This window comes from Chiloscyllium punctatum, chromosome 45, assembly GCF_047496795.1.
Source record: "Chiloscyllium punctatum isolate Juve2018m chromosome 45, sChiPun1.3, whole genome shotgun sequence".
Lineage (NCBI taxonomy): Eukaryota > Metazoa > Chordata > Chondrichthyes > Orectolobiformes > Hemiscylliidae > Chiloscyllium > Chiloscyllium punctatum.
The window spans coordinates 53,163,690-53,178,368 of NC_092783.1; the positions used below are offsets into that span (position 1 = coordinate 53,163,690).

Sequence of the window (14,679 nt, forward strand, 5' to 3'; positions counted from 1 at the left end):
CAATGAGGAGAAAGGAGATCTTAGTAATATAGTCCCATCCAACCTCAGGCTTTCAAATGCTTTAATACGATTGCAGGAGCAAGAATGTCCAGGCAAGGAACAAAAACAAATTGTATTCAAACTAGATCATTGCCATGTCTCTCCAGACAGGGAGAGTTATAGCAAAACGAATTCAACAAAATCCATTATTCACAACACGTCCTGAGGTTCCATTGATGAAGAGTGCTCTCTTGGTTGTCTGTAACTGAGACTCAGATGAAGCTGAATATTACCTTATGTCTCAATAGGAAGGGAATATACTTGTGACAAATCCTCAACAAAATCACCAACAGCAACAGGAACATCGTCAGGACCCAAGTCTGTCGGGAAAAGGTAGAACAATTTCATTGTCGATATTTCCATCAGCATTGATTCCAAGTGAGAATAAGTGATTTCACTTAACGGCTTACAATAAGTTTCAATTTTTGACGATAATTTATCAGAATGTAAATGGGACCAGTATTCTGGCAGGCAGATTTGCGACTGCAACACAGCTGCATTTAAACTAAATCGCGGGGGAGGGGGAGGGGACAAACTGGAAGTTTAAGAAGGAAATTGAATGGAAAGTTAAGACAAGGGAGGTCAAGAAAGACAACGGTATCAATGAAGCAGAAAACTCAAAAAGGAATCATAAGGTTGAGTGAAATGGGGGTTAATAGGAAGGGTGAGGGCAGTAACAAATTAAAAATACTATACATGAATGCACGAAGTATTAGAAATAAGATGGATGAGCTTGAGGCTCTTTTGGAAATTGGCTACGATATTGTGGGGATAACTGAGACGTGGCTTCAAGTAGACAGGGCCTGGGAAATGAATATTCAAGGCTATACGTGCTATCATAAGGACAGACTGATGGGCAGAGGGGGGGTGGAGTGGCAATGTTGGTAAGTGATGATATTCAGTCCCTTGCGCGGGGGGACCTAGAATCAGGGGATGTAGAGTCAGTGTGGATAGAGCTGAGAAATTCTAAGGGTAGAAGGACCCTCTTGGGAGTTCTCTCCAGGCACCCAAACATTATTATGGATGTAGGGTGTAAGTTGAATAAGGAGCTGAAATTGGCCTGTCGCACTGAAGTTCCTACAATTGTTACGGGGGATTACAACATGCAGGTAGACTGGGAGAACCAGGATGGTATTGGACCTAAAGAAAGAGACTTTGTGGAGTGCCTCTGAGATGGATTCTAGAACAGCTGGTGCTGGAGCCTACCTGGAAGAAGGCAATTCTGGATCTGGTATTGTGCAACGAACCAGAATTGATCAGGGACCTAGAAGTGAAGAAGCCATTAGGAGGCAGTGACCATAATACAATAAGCTTTGATCTGCAATTTGAAAGGGAAAGGGTACAATCGATAGTTACAATACTTCAGTTGAATAAAGGGAACTGTGGAAATATGAGGGAGGAGCTGGCCAACGTTCAATGGTGCAATACCTTAGCAGGGATGACAGTGGAGGAACAATGGCAGATATTTCTGGGTATAATGCAGAAGATGCAGGATCAGTTCATTCCAAAAAGGAAGAAAGATCCTCTGAGGAGGCAGGGGTGGCCATGGCTGATGAGGGAAGTTAAGAAATATATTAAGTTAAAAGAGAAAAAGTATAACATAGCAAAGATAAGTGGGAAAATGGAGGACTGGGAAGCTTTGAAAGAACAACAGAGGATTGCGAAGAAGGAAATATGCAGAGAAAAAATGAGGTACGAAGGTAAACTGGCCAAAAATATTAAGGAGGATAGTAAAAGCTTTTTTAGATATGTGAAAGGGAAAAAAATGGTTAAGACTAAAATTGGGCCCTTGAAGACAGAAATAGGGGAATATGTTACAGGGAATAAAGAAATGGCAGAAGAGTTGAATTGGTACTTCAGATCTGTGTTCACTGGGGAAGACACAAGCAAACCTCCTGAGGTAACAGTGGCTGAAGGACCTGAACTGAAGGGAACTTATATTTGCCAGGAATTGGTATTGGAGAGACTGTCAGGTCTGAAGGTTGATAAGTCCCCGGGGCCTGATGGTCTACATCCCAGGGTACTGAAGGAGGTGGCTCGGGAAATCGTGGATACGTTGGTGATTATTTTCCAGAGTTCGATAGATTCAGGATCAGTTCCTGCGGATTGGAGGGTAGCTAATGTTGGACCACTTTTTAAGAAAGGAGCGAGAGAGAAAGCAGGAAATTATAGATCAGTTAGTCTGACCTCAGTGGTGAGAAAGATGCTGGAGTCTATGATAAAGGATGAAATTACGACACATCTGGAGAGCAGTAACAGGATAGGTCAGAGTCAGCATGGATTCATGAAGTGGAAATCGTGCTTGACTAATCTGGAATTTTTTGTGAATGTAACTCTGAAGATGGACAAGGGAGATCCAGTGGATGTAGTGTACCTGGACTTTCAGAAAGCCTTTGATAAAGTCCCACATAGGAGGTTAGGGAACAAAATTAGGGCGCATGGTATTGGGGGCAAAGTCTTAACTTGGATTGAAAATTAGTTGGCTGACAGGAAACAAAGAGTCGTGATAAACGGCACCCTATCGGAATGGCAGGCAGTGACCAGTGGGGTACCGTAGGGATCAGTGCTGGGACCGCAGCTTTTTACAATATATGTTAATGATATAGAAGATGGTATTAATAGTAACATGAATAAACTTGCTGATGATACAATGCTGGGTGGCAGGATGAAATGTGAGGAGGATGTTAGGAGATTACGGGGTGACCTGGACAGGTTCTGTGAGTGGACAGATGCATGGCAGATGCAGTTTAATGTGGATAAATGTATGGTTATCTACTTTGGTGGCAAGAATAAGAAGGCAGATTATTACCTAAATGGAGTCAAATCAGGTAAAGGGGCAATACAAAGAGATCTGGGTGTTCTTATACACCAGTCAATGAAGGTAAGCATGCAGGTACAGCAGGTAGTGAAGAAAGCTAATAGCATGCTAGCCTTCATAACAAGAGGGATTGAGTATAGAAGCAAAGAGGTTCTTCTGCAGCTTTACAGGGCCCTGGTGAGACCACACCTGGAATATTGTATGCAGTTCTGGTCTCCAAATTTGAGGAAAGACATTCTGGCTATTGAAGGAGTGCAGCGTAGGTTCACGAGGTCAATTCCTGGAATAGCGGGACTATCTTGTGTTGAAAGATTGGAGCGATTGGGCTTGTATACTCTTGAGTTTAGAAGACTGAGAGGGGATCCGATTGAGACGTAGAAGATTATTAAAGGATTGGACACTTTAGAGGCAGGAAACATGTTTCCACTGATGGATGAGTCCCGAACCAGAGGACACAGCTTAAAAATAAGGGGTAGGCCATTTAGGACAGAGATGAGGAGAAACTTCTTCTCCCAGAGAGTGGTGGCTGTGTGGAATGCACTGCCCCAGTAAGCAGTGGAGGCCCAGTCTCTCGATTCATTTAAGAAAGAGCTGGATAGAGCTCTCAAGGATTGTGGAATCAAGGGTTATGGAGATAAGACAGGAACAGGATACTGATTGAGGCTGATCAGCCGTGATCATAATGAATGGTGGTGCAGTCTTGAAGGGCAGAATGGCCTACTCCTGCACCTATTGTCTGTTATCTATTGTCTATTGTCTCTGTTTTCTCATTTTAAAACATTATTCCCAAACTGAGAGGGTGGGAGGCTGTCTGGTTCCAGCTGGTTAAACCTTGCCTGTTAGAAGGTGCAAGGAGCTGTGTGGGATGATGATATTCTGAGTTCCTCACTCACTGAAGAGACATCTCATCCACTGGAATATTACACCAGACTGCAGTGCTCCTGCAAATATCCATCCACATCGAATAATCCTCATTTATAACAAGATGCTGTGCATTGCAGGACGTGCGACTGAAATATGTTTCATTTGGCCTTTATATATTGTTCAAGTCAATCTTAAATTAAACTGTTATTTAGTTTTCCTACGTAACTCCCTGAGCTGTACTGCATTACTTTGCAACAATACACTGCAGTGTAAACATGGGATAAATGTTCAAAACATCAAGCAGTCTTGTTTCCTTCAAATGATTTTGTATTTCTTCTGTTTTACACAGTTACATTGTCTGGGATGTGATACGCTGGGTACTCTTCACTCTCCTGGTGATTTGTTCTCTTTCAGTCACAATGTTTACACGAAAACATTAGGTGAGCATCATGGCCTTTACACGAATGATTTTGAGCACTCTAAGTTCCCCATCAATGAGGTGGCCCTGGGTGGAGGGGTTTCGAATCAGGAGACAAAGTTTGAGAAGAATGGGTTGATCATTTGGGACTGAGATGAGCAGGAATTTCTTCACTCAGAGGGTGATGGTTTGTTGGAATTCTCTGCCCCAGAGAGCTCTGGAGGCACAAGCCTTGAGTATATTCAAAACAGAGATGAATAATGTTCTGGGTAATAAAGGTAGGCAGGGACGTGGGGTTAGTGCAAGAAAAATGGTATTCAGGCAGAAGATCTGCTCTGATCCAGGTGACTAATGAGGGAGCATTGAGGGGCCGGATGGCCTACACTGGTTCTGCCTCATCTCTCCATGATGACCTCATGCTGTTAGATGCTGTACCAGCATCCACCACTTCCTCTGGCAGATCATTTCATACACCCACCACCCTCTGCATGAAAACATTACTCCTCAGGTCATGTTGAAATAATTTCCCTCTCACCTTCAACCTCTGCCCTCTAGGTCTGGACACTCCTAGAGATGAAAAAGACCTTGGCTGTTCACCCTGTCCATGCCCTCGTTTAAATATCATTGGATAATATAGTCATGTGTTCTAATCTGGAACAAAGACAATGTAAATGTTGTTGGGTAGAGAGACAAGTGAGTTAGTGTGTAAATGTGTGTTTGGACAAAACCTTGTTATCTGTTCAAATATTAAGATACGTTTGTTGCTGCTCGAATGAATTGATCTGTTCAGCATTTATTGGTATGTACAGCTCCCATGCAGATATTAATAAACATTTAAACACAGAAACCTGAGTCTTGTCTGATCTAAAGAGGAAACACAGCATTGAATCCCCCTTTCTGGGACTCTCATAGAACATTGGAGGCATCAGAGAACAACAGGAGGTGGGGTTATCCCAAGTCACTGTCACTTTGTCCTTCACATGGGGAGGGTTAGGGCCAAAAAGGGCTTTGTAATTCTCAAAGACATGGCTCTGATGGGAAATTAGGGACATAATGGCTCAAGAGAGAGAGTGAACAGAAACGATGAGATGACAAAAAGTCATTGGATCCACGGGGACAGCAACAATAAAGAGAGGAAGAAGGATCATTCTGCACCACAGGTAGAGTCTGTTGTTAATTCACAGAAACACCCCACTCCCGGTGTCTTCTGGATATGGAGCACCTTATCGAAACTACTAATAGTTCTGAAGAATAATCAATGGACCCAAAACAGTAACTCTGCTCTCTCTACACAGGCATTGCCAGACCTGCTGTGTTTCTCCAGCAATTTCTGTTTTTGTCACAAAGACACTCAGTTGACACTTCACCTATCCTGACCCAGTCACTGCACAATAACTGTGTAAAATGACAGACAATCAATTACAGTGTGCGTGTGGAGTCAGTAATTTATATATTGGGAGGGGAAGGGAAGCTGCAGTAAAATTCTCTCAATTTGAAACCTATTCAGGGCAATTTCATCCACCATGCATCCACTGATTCAGTCCTATCACTGGCATCAAATTACACTTCAACAGCAGGTCACTCATTGTCCAAAAATAAACATTACAGGTGATGACCTCAAGCAATTATTGCCAACAACATTGTTCACCCTCAGGGTCTTGTTAACAAGGCGAATTTAATCAGACAAGATAATTTTGAAGTGGCACTTGGGTTTGGTATTTCTGTAATGCAGTGCATGTCAAACAGTGGAAGACAGCAATTCTCAGTTACAATGGTCATACACTGAATTGTCAGTCTGTGAGGGGATACACTGCAATGTGCAGGGTGCTTGGTTGTGCCGATGACATTTGGATGAAGATGGCACACTTCGGACATCCGAATGGGCTTATGACATGGACAACATTTCCCCTGAATTTTCACACACTCTCTCTCTCTCCCTCACACACAGATACACACATCTTCTCTGTCCCCCTCTCCCCCAACCTCCCTTACGACACACAAACACACACACATAGAAGTCTATGGGGTGAACTCCATTTGCAAATTTGTAATCGCAGATACTTTCTATTTTGTTCAAAAAGCACACAATCGAGAGGTAGTCAGTCAATGTGACATTTCTTAAATTCCTACCCACACAGTAAAACCAGTCTGACTCCAGGTTGGGACACATGCTCTAACTTCATCCCTGTAATACATTGTCTGAGCTGAGATGTCATTTCTTCATTTACTGATAAATCCTCAAGATATATTGGGGCAGTGTATCAAACAGGTTCATGATCAACGAGAAATGTAACTAAGAATTATAGAATCCCTACAGTGCATCAAGAGGCAATTTGGCCCATCTGGTCTGCACTAGCCATCTGACAAACATCCCACCAGACCCAGTCTCAGGCCTCCACTCTGTTCCCATAGCAACACATTTCCCATGGCTAATCCACCTAACCACAGCTCCTGCGCTCAACAACTTCCTCCCTGCCTGACAGGTACAGACTTATCAGGGATCCACAGTAGTTGTTCCTTGAATAAGCTCCGCATTTCAATTGTGCCCATTCCTTGAAGTTTCCTTCCCCATCCTATGTATCTTCAATCTTGTCTAATCATATTTTAATTGAATTGCTCCCTGCTATAATTCTTACCCTGTGATATATACCTCTTCCTAGTACAGACAAAAACTGAGACAATGGATTAGTGGTGCTGGAAGAGCACAGCAGTTCAGGCAGCATCCAAGTAGCTTCAAAATCGACGTTTCAGGCACAAGCCCTTTTGTTCCCGAAACGTCGATTTCAAAGCTACTTGGATGCTGCCTGAACTGCTGTGCTCTTCCAGCACCACTAATCCAGAATCTGGGTTCCAGCATTTGCAGTCATTGTTTTTACCGAAACACTGAGAGAAGCTTTGTCAATTAATCTACAGGGCACATCGCAAAGGACCAGAAATAACAGTTATCATTTAAACTGCTGTAAACTGGCGCTAACGTTCCTACAGCACGGAACATTCCAGATAGTCCTGGAACTGTGTGACAAATAACTCAAGAGTCAAGGAATATATCATCAAGTGTTATAACGGGGGACATTAACAAACTCTTCCAAAAGCCTTCAAAAAGTTCATGAACTTTGTCATTGGGAGGGAGATGTCTATCACAGTGACTCACCGCCAGATTTCTACACCCCGACTAGTGCTCATATACGATAATCAGAGCTTTAAATAAGGTGGACAGTGAGAGCCTTTTTCCTGGATGGTGATGGCTAACACGAGGGGACATAGCTTTAAATTGAGGGGTGATAGATTCGCGACAAATATAGGGGTAGTTTCTTCAGTCAGAGAGTAGTAGGGATGTGGAACGGCCTGCCTATAACAGTAGTGGACTCGTCCATATGAGGGCAGTTAAACGGGCATTGGACATAAACACTGATAATAATGGAACAGTGGAGATTAGATGGGAATCAGATTAGTTTCGCAGGTCAGCACAAAATCGAGGGCTGAAGAGCACTTAGTGTGCTGTAACGTTCTATATTCTGTGTTCTATATATGTACACACTGTCTCCCTCACACCCATAAGCACATCAACTCATCCGTGATGTTGTTAGCTTCACGCTCAATCATTCCAACATCATTCCAGCTGGCCTTGAATCTTCCAACTTACACTCATCTATATCTCTCCTCCAGTTTTACATTTTTGAAGATGCTGTATGAATCCAACTTGCCATATTCAATAACACACTAATGACAAGGTTTGGAAAGAAATGAATGTGCTTCTCAGCTCACTGTATTTAGAAAGCTGCCAATTCACCCGTCATTCTGGAATAATTTGAACTTCTATCCCACACCTTACAATTCAAGTTAACTTCAAAGGAATTGAATAATTTTAAAATGGTATCAAATTAAAATTTAAATCTGGTAAAATAATTTTTCCCCAAAATTACTTTATTTCTGAAAATGGTTCTATCAGCAGCATGGTGCACGTGAATGGCTCATTGTAAATGAACACACATTCAGTTTGGGCCCATTCCATTAAACCCTCAAACAGGTTCCTGGTCAATGAGGAATGTAACTGAAAATTCTAGAATCCCTACAGTGCAGAAAGAGGCCATTTGGCCCATCTGGTCTGCACCAGCCATCTGAAGAACTTCCCACTAGACCCAGAACCCCACTCTGTTCCCATAGCCACACATTTCCCATGGCTAACCCACTGACACTGCACATCCTTAGACACAATGGACAATTCAGCATGACCATTCCACCTAACCTGCATATGGGTAGACAGTGGGAAAAGAACTTTAGCAACTTGAGGAAACCCACACAGACAGATGAAAAATGTGCAAAATATACACAGACAGTCACCCAAGGTTTGAAACGAACCCAGGGAACTGGGGCTGAGACAGCAGTGTTAACCAATGAGACACTGTGCTGTCCATTTCTGAGAAGTTGAGGTGTAAAAAATAAGTTTCCACACTTGTTGCATAGTTTGATGTTCATTGTCGTTTGGCATTATAAGAAAAATGCGAATATTATCAAGGGGAATGTGTGATAGATACCCATGGATGTATAATGAGAATAAGTGTTAATAAACAGGATATTGTGGGTGGCTCACTCTGGGTCATTCAAGGCTGTACTGAGAGTTTTCAGACCCAGCCCTTTGATCACAATCTCTGAGAAGGAAACCTCCTGGGACAGGCTCATGTTCATGTTGTGGGTGGATCACTGCACCATTCCAGAGCAAATGGGACATCCATCCGAATGGGGGAGGGGATTTGTGGCAGCTCCAGGTCCTGCAATTGTTTGTCTCAGAAGAACGGTCTTTTAAAAACTGCTGAGTGCCTGTCTACCAGGATATGGCTTTGACACTGAGCAAGTCACTTTACAGGATCCCAGACAATTAGATCAGATATTCTTCACTTTGTTAATAACTGCTGCCTTCACTGTTTCATCACAGAATCTAATTTTTCAATCTGGTCTATTTTTCCAACTGATTCTACAGTGCACATGTCATTCTGGGGCTGGGGAATCCCTGCTCTCTGTTTCTGACACTCAGACACTGGTGACCAGACAGCAGAGGGGTTTCATCCCATTGGGGTATTAACCTCCAAATGTTTCCAAGTGTTCTCCAGGAGTTTACCCAACGTATTGTTTCTGTTTCCCAGACAGAGCATTGCGATGGTCCTCGTTGGTTCAGTCTCTGGGTAATGACTCCAGTGATTCGCCTTCCATATTAAGGGTTAAGGTGGGGGAACTGCCTTCAGCATTGTGGCTGGGGATGAGCACGGTTGGTGAAGGGTGTCAGTCCCTTTGATCTTCTCAAAGGTGAAACCCAGCATGGTTCACCAGACTCACTCATCATCAACCATGTCCTGGTGAATACAAAGCCCCATGTTAATCGGTTCACCAGAGGGATCCTCACCTTGGAATTGAAGCTCACTCCCAGTTATTCAATCACAGCTCACTTCCCCCTGAATTGTTTCTCTCTTGTTGAGTTCCTTTCTCTGCCTGAAGTCGGCCGCATGTCTTGTTTACTTGGATCTAGTGGAAATCAAACAGAGGGTATCCTTCTCCGGCATATCTAGGAGTTCAGATCCTGACACAATAATTATTCAACACTAACAGGAGGCAGATTCTGCAAACAGACAAAATGTTCAAAACAGTTCTTTTTTAGCTGCATGATTAATTTTTGGAAAAGAAATCTATATTTGCCAAAAATTATTGTTGAAATTTGAGAACATGAGAGAATAAGCTAGTTATCATTCACCTGAGATTTCACGATAAATACTAAGCTTGGGTCAACATTACCTTGCACCTAATGCATTAACTGTCTTGATTTCAGAATTTTCTATTGTTTCAATGAATATGAAGTTAGTTCTTCTATTGAATATAACTGATCGAAGAAAAATGTCTTTAGGGTTAAATAACACCCTCTGGCTCACTGTGGTCTCAGAAGCTGGTTTCCGATATCCTCTTACTCATTTAACTTCATGTAGACATTGCAGTCCACACTTACTTCAAAGTGAGAAACAGAGCTGAGAGACTGACATCATGAACTTTGTGAATAAATCAATGTGGACTTTGATTCTCCTCATCTGTTCCATTCCCGGTGAGTGATCATCTGAGTTGTATAATCAGATAACCAATGTTTCTTGAAGGTAAAAACAATGACTGCAGATGCAGAAAACCAAATACTGGATTAGTGGTGCTGGAAGAGCACAGCAGTTCAGGCAGCATCCAACGAGCAGCGAAATCGACGTGAAGGGCTTTTGTCCAAAACGTCGATTTCGCTGCTCGTTGGATGCTGCCTGAACTGCTGTGCTCTTCCAACACCACTAATCCAATGTTTCTTGAAGTCCGGTGTGTGGATATTGCAGTGGAAATGTTTAAATTGCTGAAGATGTATAAAGGGATAAAGGCAGAGGTTGTGACACAATGGGTAACATTGTTATTGCCATGTCAAATGCTGAGAGTTTGATTCTCATTCAGCACGTTTTGCAAAGGCATGTGTATTCTCACAAAGCCAAACAGGTTTATTATCAACCTGCAAATCTTTCCAACATGCCCAGGGCAGGGAGCAGGACTGGCTGAGATTCCAAGTCATGGTTCTTCAATGCAGGTTGCCACCCTTCACATTGCAACAACTCAGGCAAGTGATAAGCTGCAGAAAACAGACACAGCATGTGCTTTGTCTGCCCCATGCATACCTGTACAACATTACAAAATGTACTGCCTCTCCTGAACATATCATCATCCCAAGTGGCAGAGTCCCCAAATACTTCAGAGCAGCATTAATTATCAATTAAATAAAAAGGACAAATAATGTTGATATCAAATCAAAAATAAAGCATCATAATTATCTTAATTTGCCCAAAATTTTCAATGTTCAATAACCACTAAAACTGGGGTGGAAATAAGCCCTCAAACAAAACATCTTGAGTTGGCTTTTATTTCTGTTATTTTAGTTTAGAAATGCAGTTCATTAAGTTTTCATCTGTGAGGCTCAGTCACAAAAGCAGATGGACGTTTTACACTTCTCTTTGCATAACAAAGCTTTTTTTCCTTTCTGTCTAAGTTGAATCAGGCTGTTTACTATCTTTCAATCCCATTGGTTTCCATGTTACAATGTAACACTGCAATCAAAGTATTGTTCTTCACTGCAATCTCTCCACTAATGATTTTGAAACACTCAAGATTAAAATTCCCATGTTGTATGACTCTCGGCTACAACACAATGAATTCTGTTCCATGAAACCTTCCTGAAACATGTTGTGGCTCTGACCCACCAACTTCATGCAGAATACTTCACAGATAGAAACCTGAAGTGTGCATCCCTCTGGTTTCACAATTCTCTTTCTTTCAAAGCTTCCTTTATCCAATAAGGTCTCTGTTTCCTGGCTTTCATCACCTTTCATCATTCATGTATCTTCCTCCCTTTCTTCTCTCTTCTCCATCTCTTCACTGAGGTTGAAAACCATTTTTGTCATTTTGTTTGAGAATTCTTCCCACACAAAGGACGGTTCTCCCAACAAGCCCGTTAGTCTGCTATTTATTGAAGTAAATTTACCACGTCATCAACAGGCTGCTCCTCTTCCACACCGGGACACAATGTGTCAGCAATTTAAACATTTTCTCATTAAGCATCACTCAGGAAAAGTCAGTAAATAATTCTGTTATTTTTCTCTCCTCACACTGACAACAATGTGTGATTACAAACCATCCTGCCTTTACTGCCCTCAAGATCCTGCACATTAATGTCTCTCTCCCATTGTGAACCATCCCTTGCTGAACTTCAATTCTCTTCTTCTCCCATTTGAGGTCTCCCATCATCATCCTGGGTCACCTGTTGTATCTACCCCATGAGCTTTGGAAATGTAGCCCCTGAGCCCACCATAAGTCTACACACAGCCCCTTCTCCTCCATTCACAGAAAGGACCATTCAGCACCTGTGCCCTCCTTTAACCGATCCCCAGCCGACTCCAATCCAGGCCTGTCACTCAGGCTGCTCTCCGGGGGACAACATTTCGATGATGTCACACACGGTTGAGATAGAGCCCACAGCAGGCAGCACAAACCCAGTTTCAAGATTGTCCCAAAGCTCGACCAGTGGGGAAAGAAAATATTCTGACTGTTTCAATCATACCGTGGGAATTTGGAACAGCCTGATGCTTTGATAAGGGATTAACTTCACCATGAGCTAGATGCAATGGAGCTGATTAAAATGTATTAAGGAGTTTTTTTCCAGTCAAATTTCTGAAATATTGTCTGCTCCGTTTCAGATGCTTTATGGGCAGAGAAACACGTAACGGGAATTTTGGGAAGAGCGATCACAATATCTTGTCACTACGAAGCACGGTGGTACCAATCAAACACAAAATATTGGTGTCAAGGATGGACTCGTCAGTGTAAGTTTATAGCAACGACAAATTGGCCAAATGGGAGAATATCAATCACTGATAACAAAACACAAGGAATATTTCTTGTCACAATCAAGAATCTTCAATGGGGAGATGCAGGATGGTACAGCTGTGGGATTGAGGCTCCTGGCCTTGACCTAATGTTTAATGTAGAGCTGCACATCTCTGACGGTAAATGTTTCAGTGATTTTTTAAAATTACTCTCAGCTGATATGTCTGATCAGTGTTTTCTCCAGGAAGAAAACTAGCCAAGTATTGAAGGATATTTGATCTTTGATCTCTCAATAATTGTTTCTTCCCCACAGAAGCTGTCTCTGTTCCTGGACTTCGATATTTATCCCCATTTACTGTCTCATGTTCTGGGGGCTCAGTGACAGTCTCCTGTGATTCTGCCCGGGGATCTCTCCCCATTCACTACACATGGTCTGAGAAGACCCCATCTCAAGATTCAAAGATCTCTGACACCAATAAACTGGAGCTACATTGTCAATCCTTCTCACAGCAACATCATCAATATTACTGCACAGCCTCAAATACTCAGGGAACAAAACCAAGTGAAATTGTTCATGTGTCAATCAACAATGTAACAGAGAAGAACTGCAGTTATAAAATAAAAACCAATGGCATCGGTAAGTGTGATGCACATGTTTAATATCTCACTCTGCCAAACTGTAAGTTATAAAATGCACTCCACTTGTTTCATTGTCTGTTCTGATTTAAACCAATACTCTGTCCTGAAGTTGGAAAATAAACAGGTGCATAAAATACTATCCACAGCATGTTGATGCCAGCATGTTGGGGGTTCCAGTTCCCCTTCGGGGTTAAAATTCAGCTGGATCCCACTGCCTAGTAGGGAGAAGTAATGCTGTGCTGTAGCAGGTGAGACAGTGTCGATGAGGTGACAAACTGAGAACCTGTTCCCCCTTTAGGAATGGCATCATTTGTAAACTATTTACAGAATAGAGGTTCTCCTGGTGTCTGAGCAAGCATTCATTCCTCAATCAATGTTATTAAACACAACCAGATTTTTGAGAGAATTATTTCAATGTTTTTGCTTGCATGCAAATTAATTTCTAGATATTGCTGCATTCCAAGAACAGAGACAGCTTGTGTGGGAAAGAAACAATTATTGACAGATTAAAGATCAAATATCCTTCAACACTTGGTCAATTTTCTTCCTGTATAAGTCACTGATCAGATATACTTGTTTTACTTGCACATCCACAAATATCATTTATTGTATCCGTTTCTCCCGATGCGGTCTCCTCTACATTGGGGAGACTGGGCGCCTCCTAGCAGAGCGCTTTAGGGAACATCTCCGGGAGACCCGCACCAATCAACCACACTGCCCCTTGGCCCAATATTTCAACTCCCCCTCCCACTCTGCTGAGGACATGGAGGTCCTGGGCCTCCTTCACTGCCGATCCCTCACCACTGGACGCTTGGAGGAAGAACGCCTCATCTTCCGCCTCGGAACACTTCAACCCCAGGGCATCAATGTGGACTTCAACAGTTTCCTCATTTCTCCTCCCCCACCTCACCTTAGTTCCAAACTTCCAGCTCAGCACTGTCCCCATGACTTGTCCAGACTTGTCCTACCTGCCTATCTTCTTTTCCACCGATCCACTCTACCCTCTCCTCCCTGACCTATCACCTTCATCCCCTCCCCCACTCACCCATTGTACTCTATGCTACTTTCTCCCCACCCCCACACTCCTCCAGCTGTTCTCTCCACGCTTCAGGCTCACTGCCTTTATTTCAGACGTTATAATGGAGTTATGACAGGGCCAACATTTCCCCTGAGTTTTCACACACTCTGTCTTGCGCCTCTCTCTCTCACCCACACACACACTGTCACACTTATGCACTCTGTCTCTCTTTCCCTCAAATACAGACACTCACAGCCTCCCTCTCCCTCTCTCCCTCATCCTCCCACACTACACACACACATGTGCACACATTCAAATACACATTCAAGTCTGTGGAGTGAATTTACATTCTATTTTGTTCAAACGGCATAAATCTGAAGGCAGTCAATTAAGGTGACAGTTTATAAATTCCTACTTTCAAAAAAGACAGTCTGACTCCAGTTTGGGACTCATCCCTGTAATGTATTGTCTGAGCTGAGATGTCACTTTTTTTTATTA

General features: G+C 42.7%; 1 protein-coding gene across 1 annotated transcript in view; it reads left to right on the forward strand.

Moving 5' to 3' along the window:
• The first annotated feature begins 10,181 nt into the window (after nucleotides 1-10,181).
• LOC140467123 (polymeric immunoglobulin receptor-like) overlaps nucleotides 10,182-14,679 on the forward strand; it is a 48,951-nt gene continuing 44,453 nt past the window's right edge. The window contains 3 exon segments of the mRNA XM_072563190.1: nucleotides 10,182-10,221; nucleotides 12,386-12,703; nucleotides 12,838-13,161. Coding sequence (XP_072419291.1) covers nucleotides 10,188-10,221; nucleotides 12,386-12,703; nucleotides 12,838-13,161 — 676 coding nt within the window. The 5' untranslated portion in view covers nucleotides 10,182-10,187.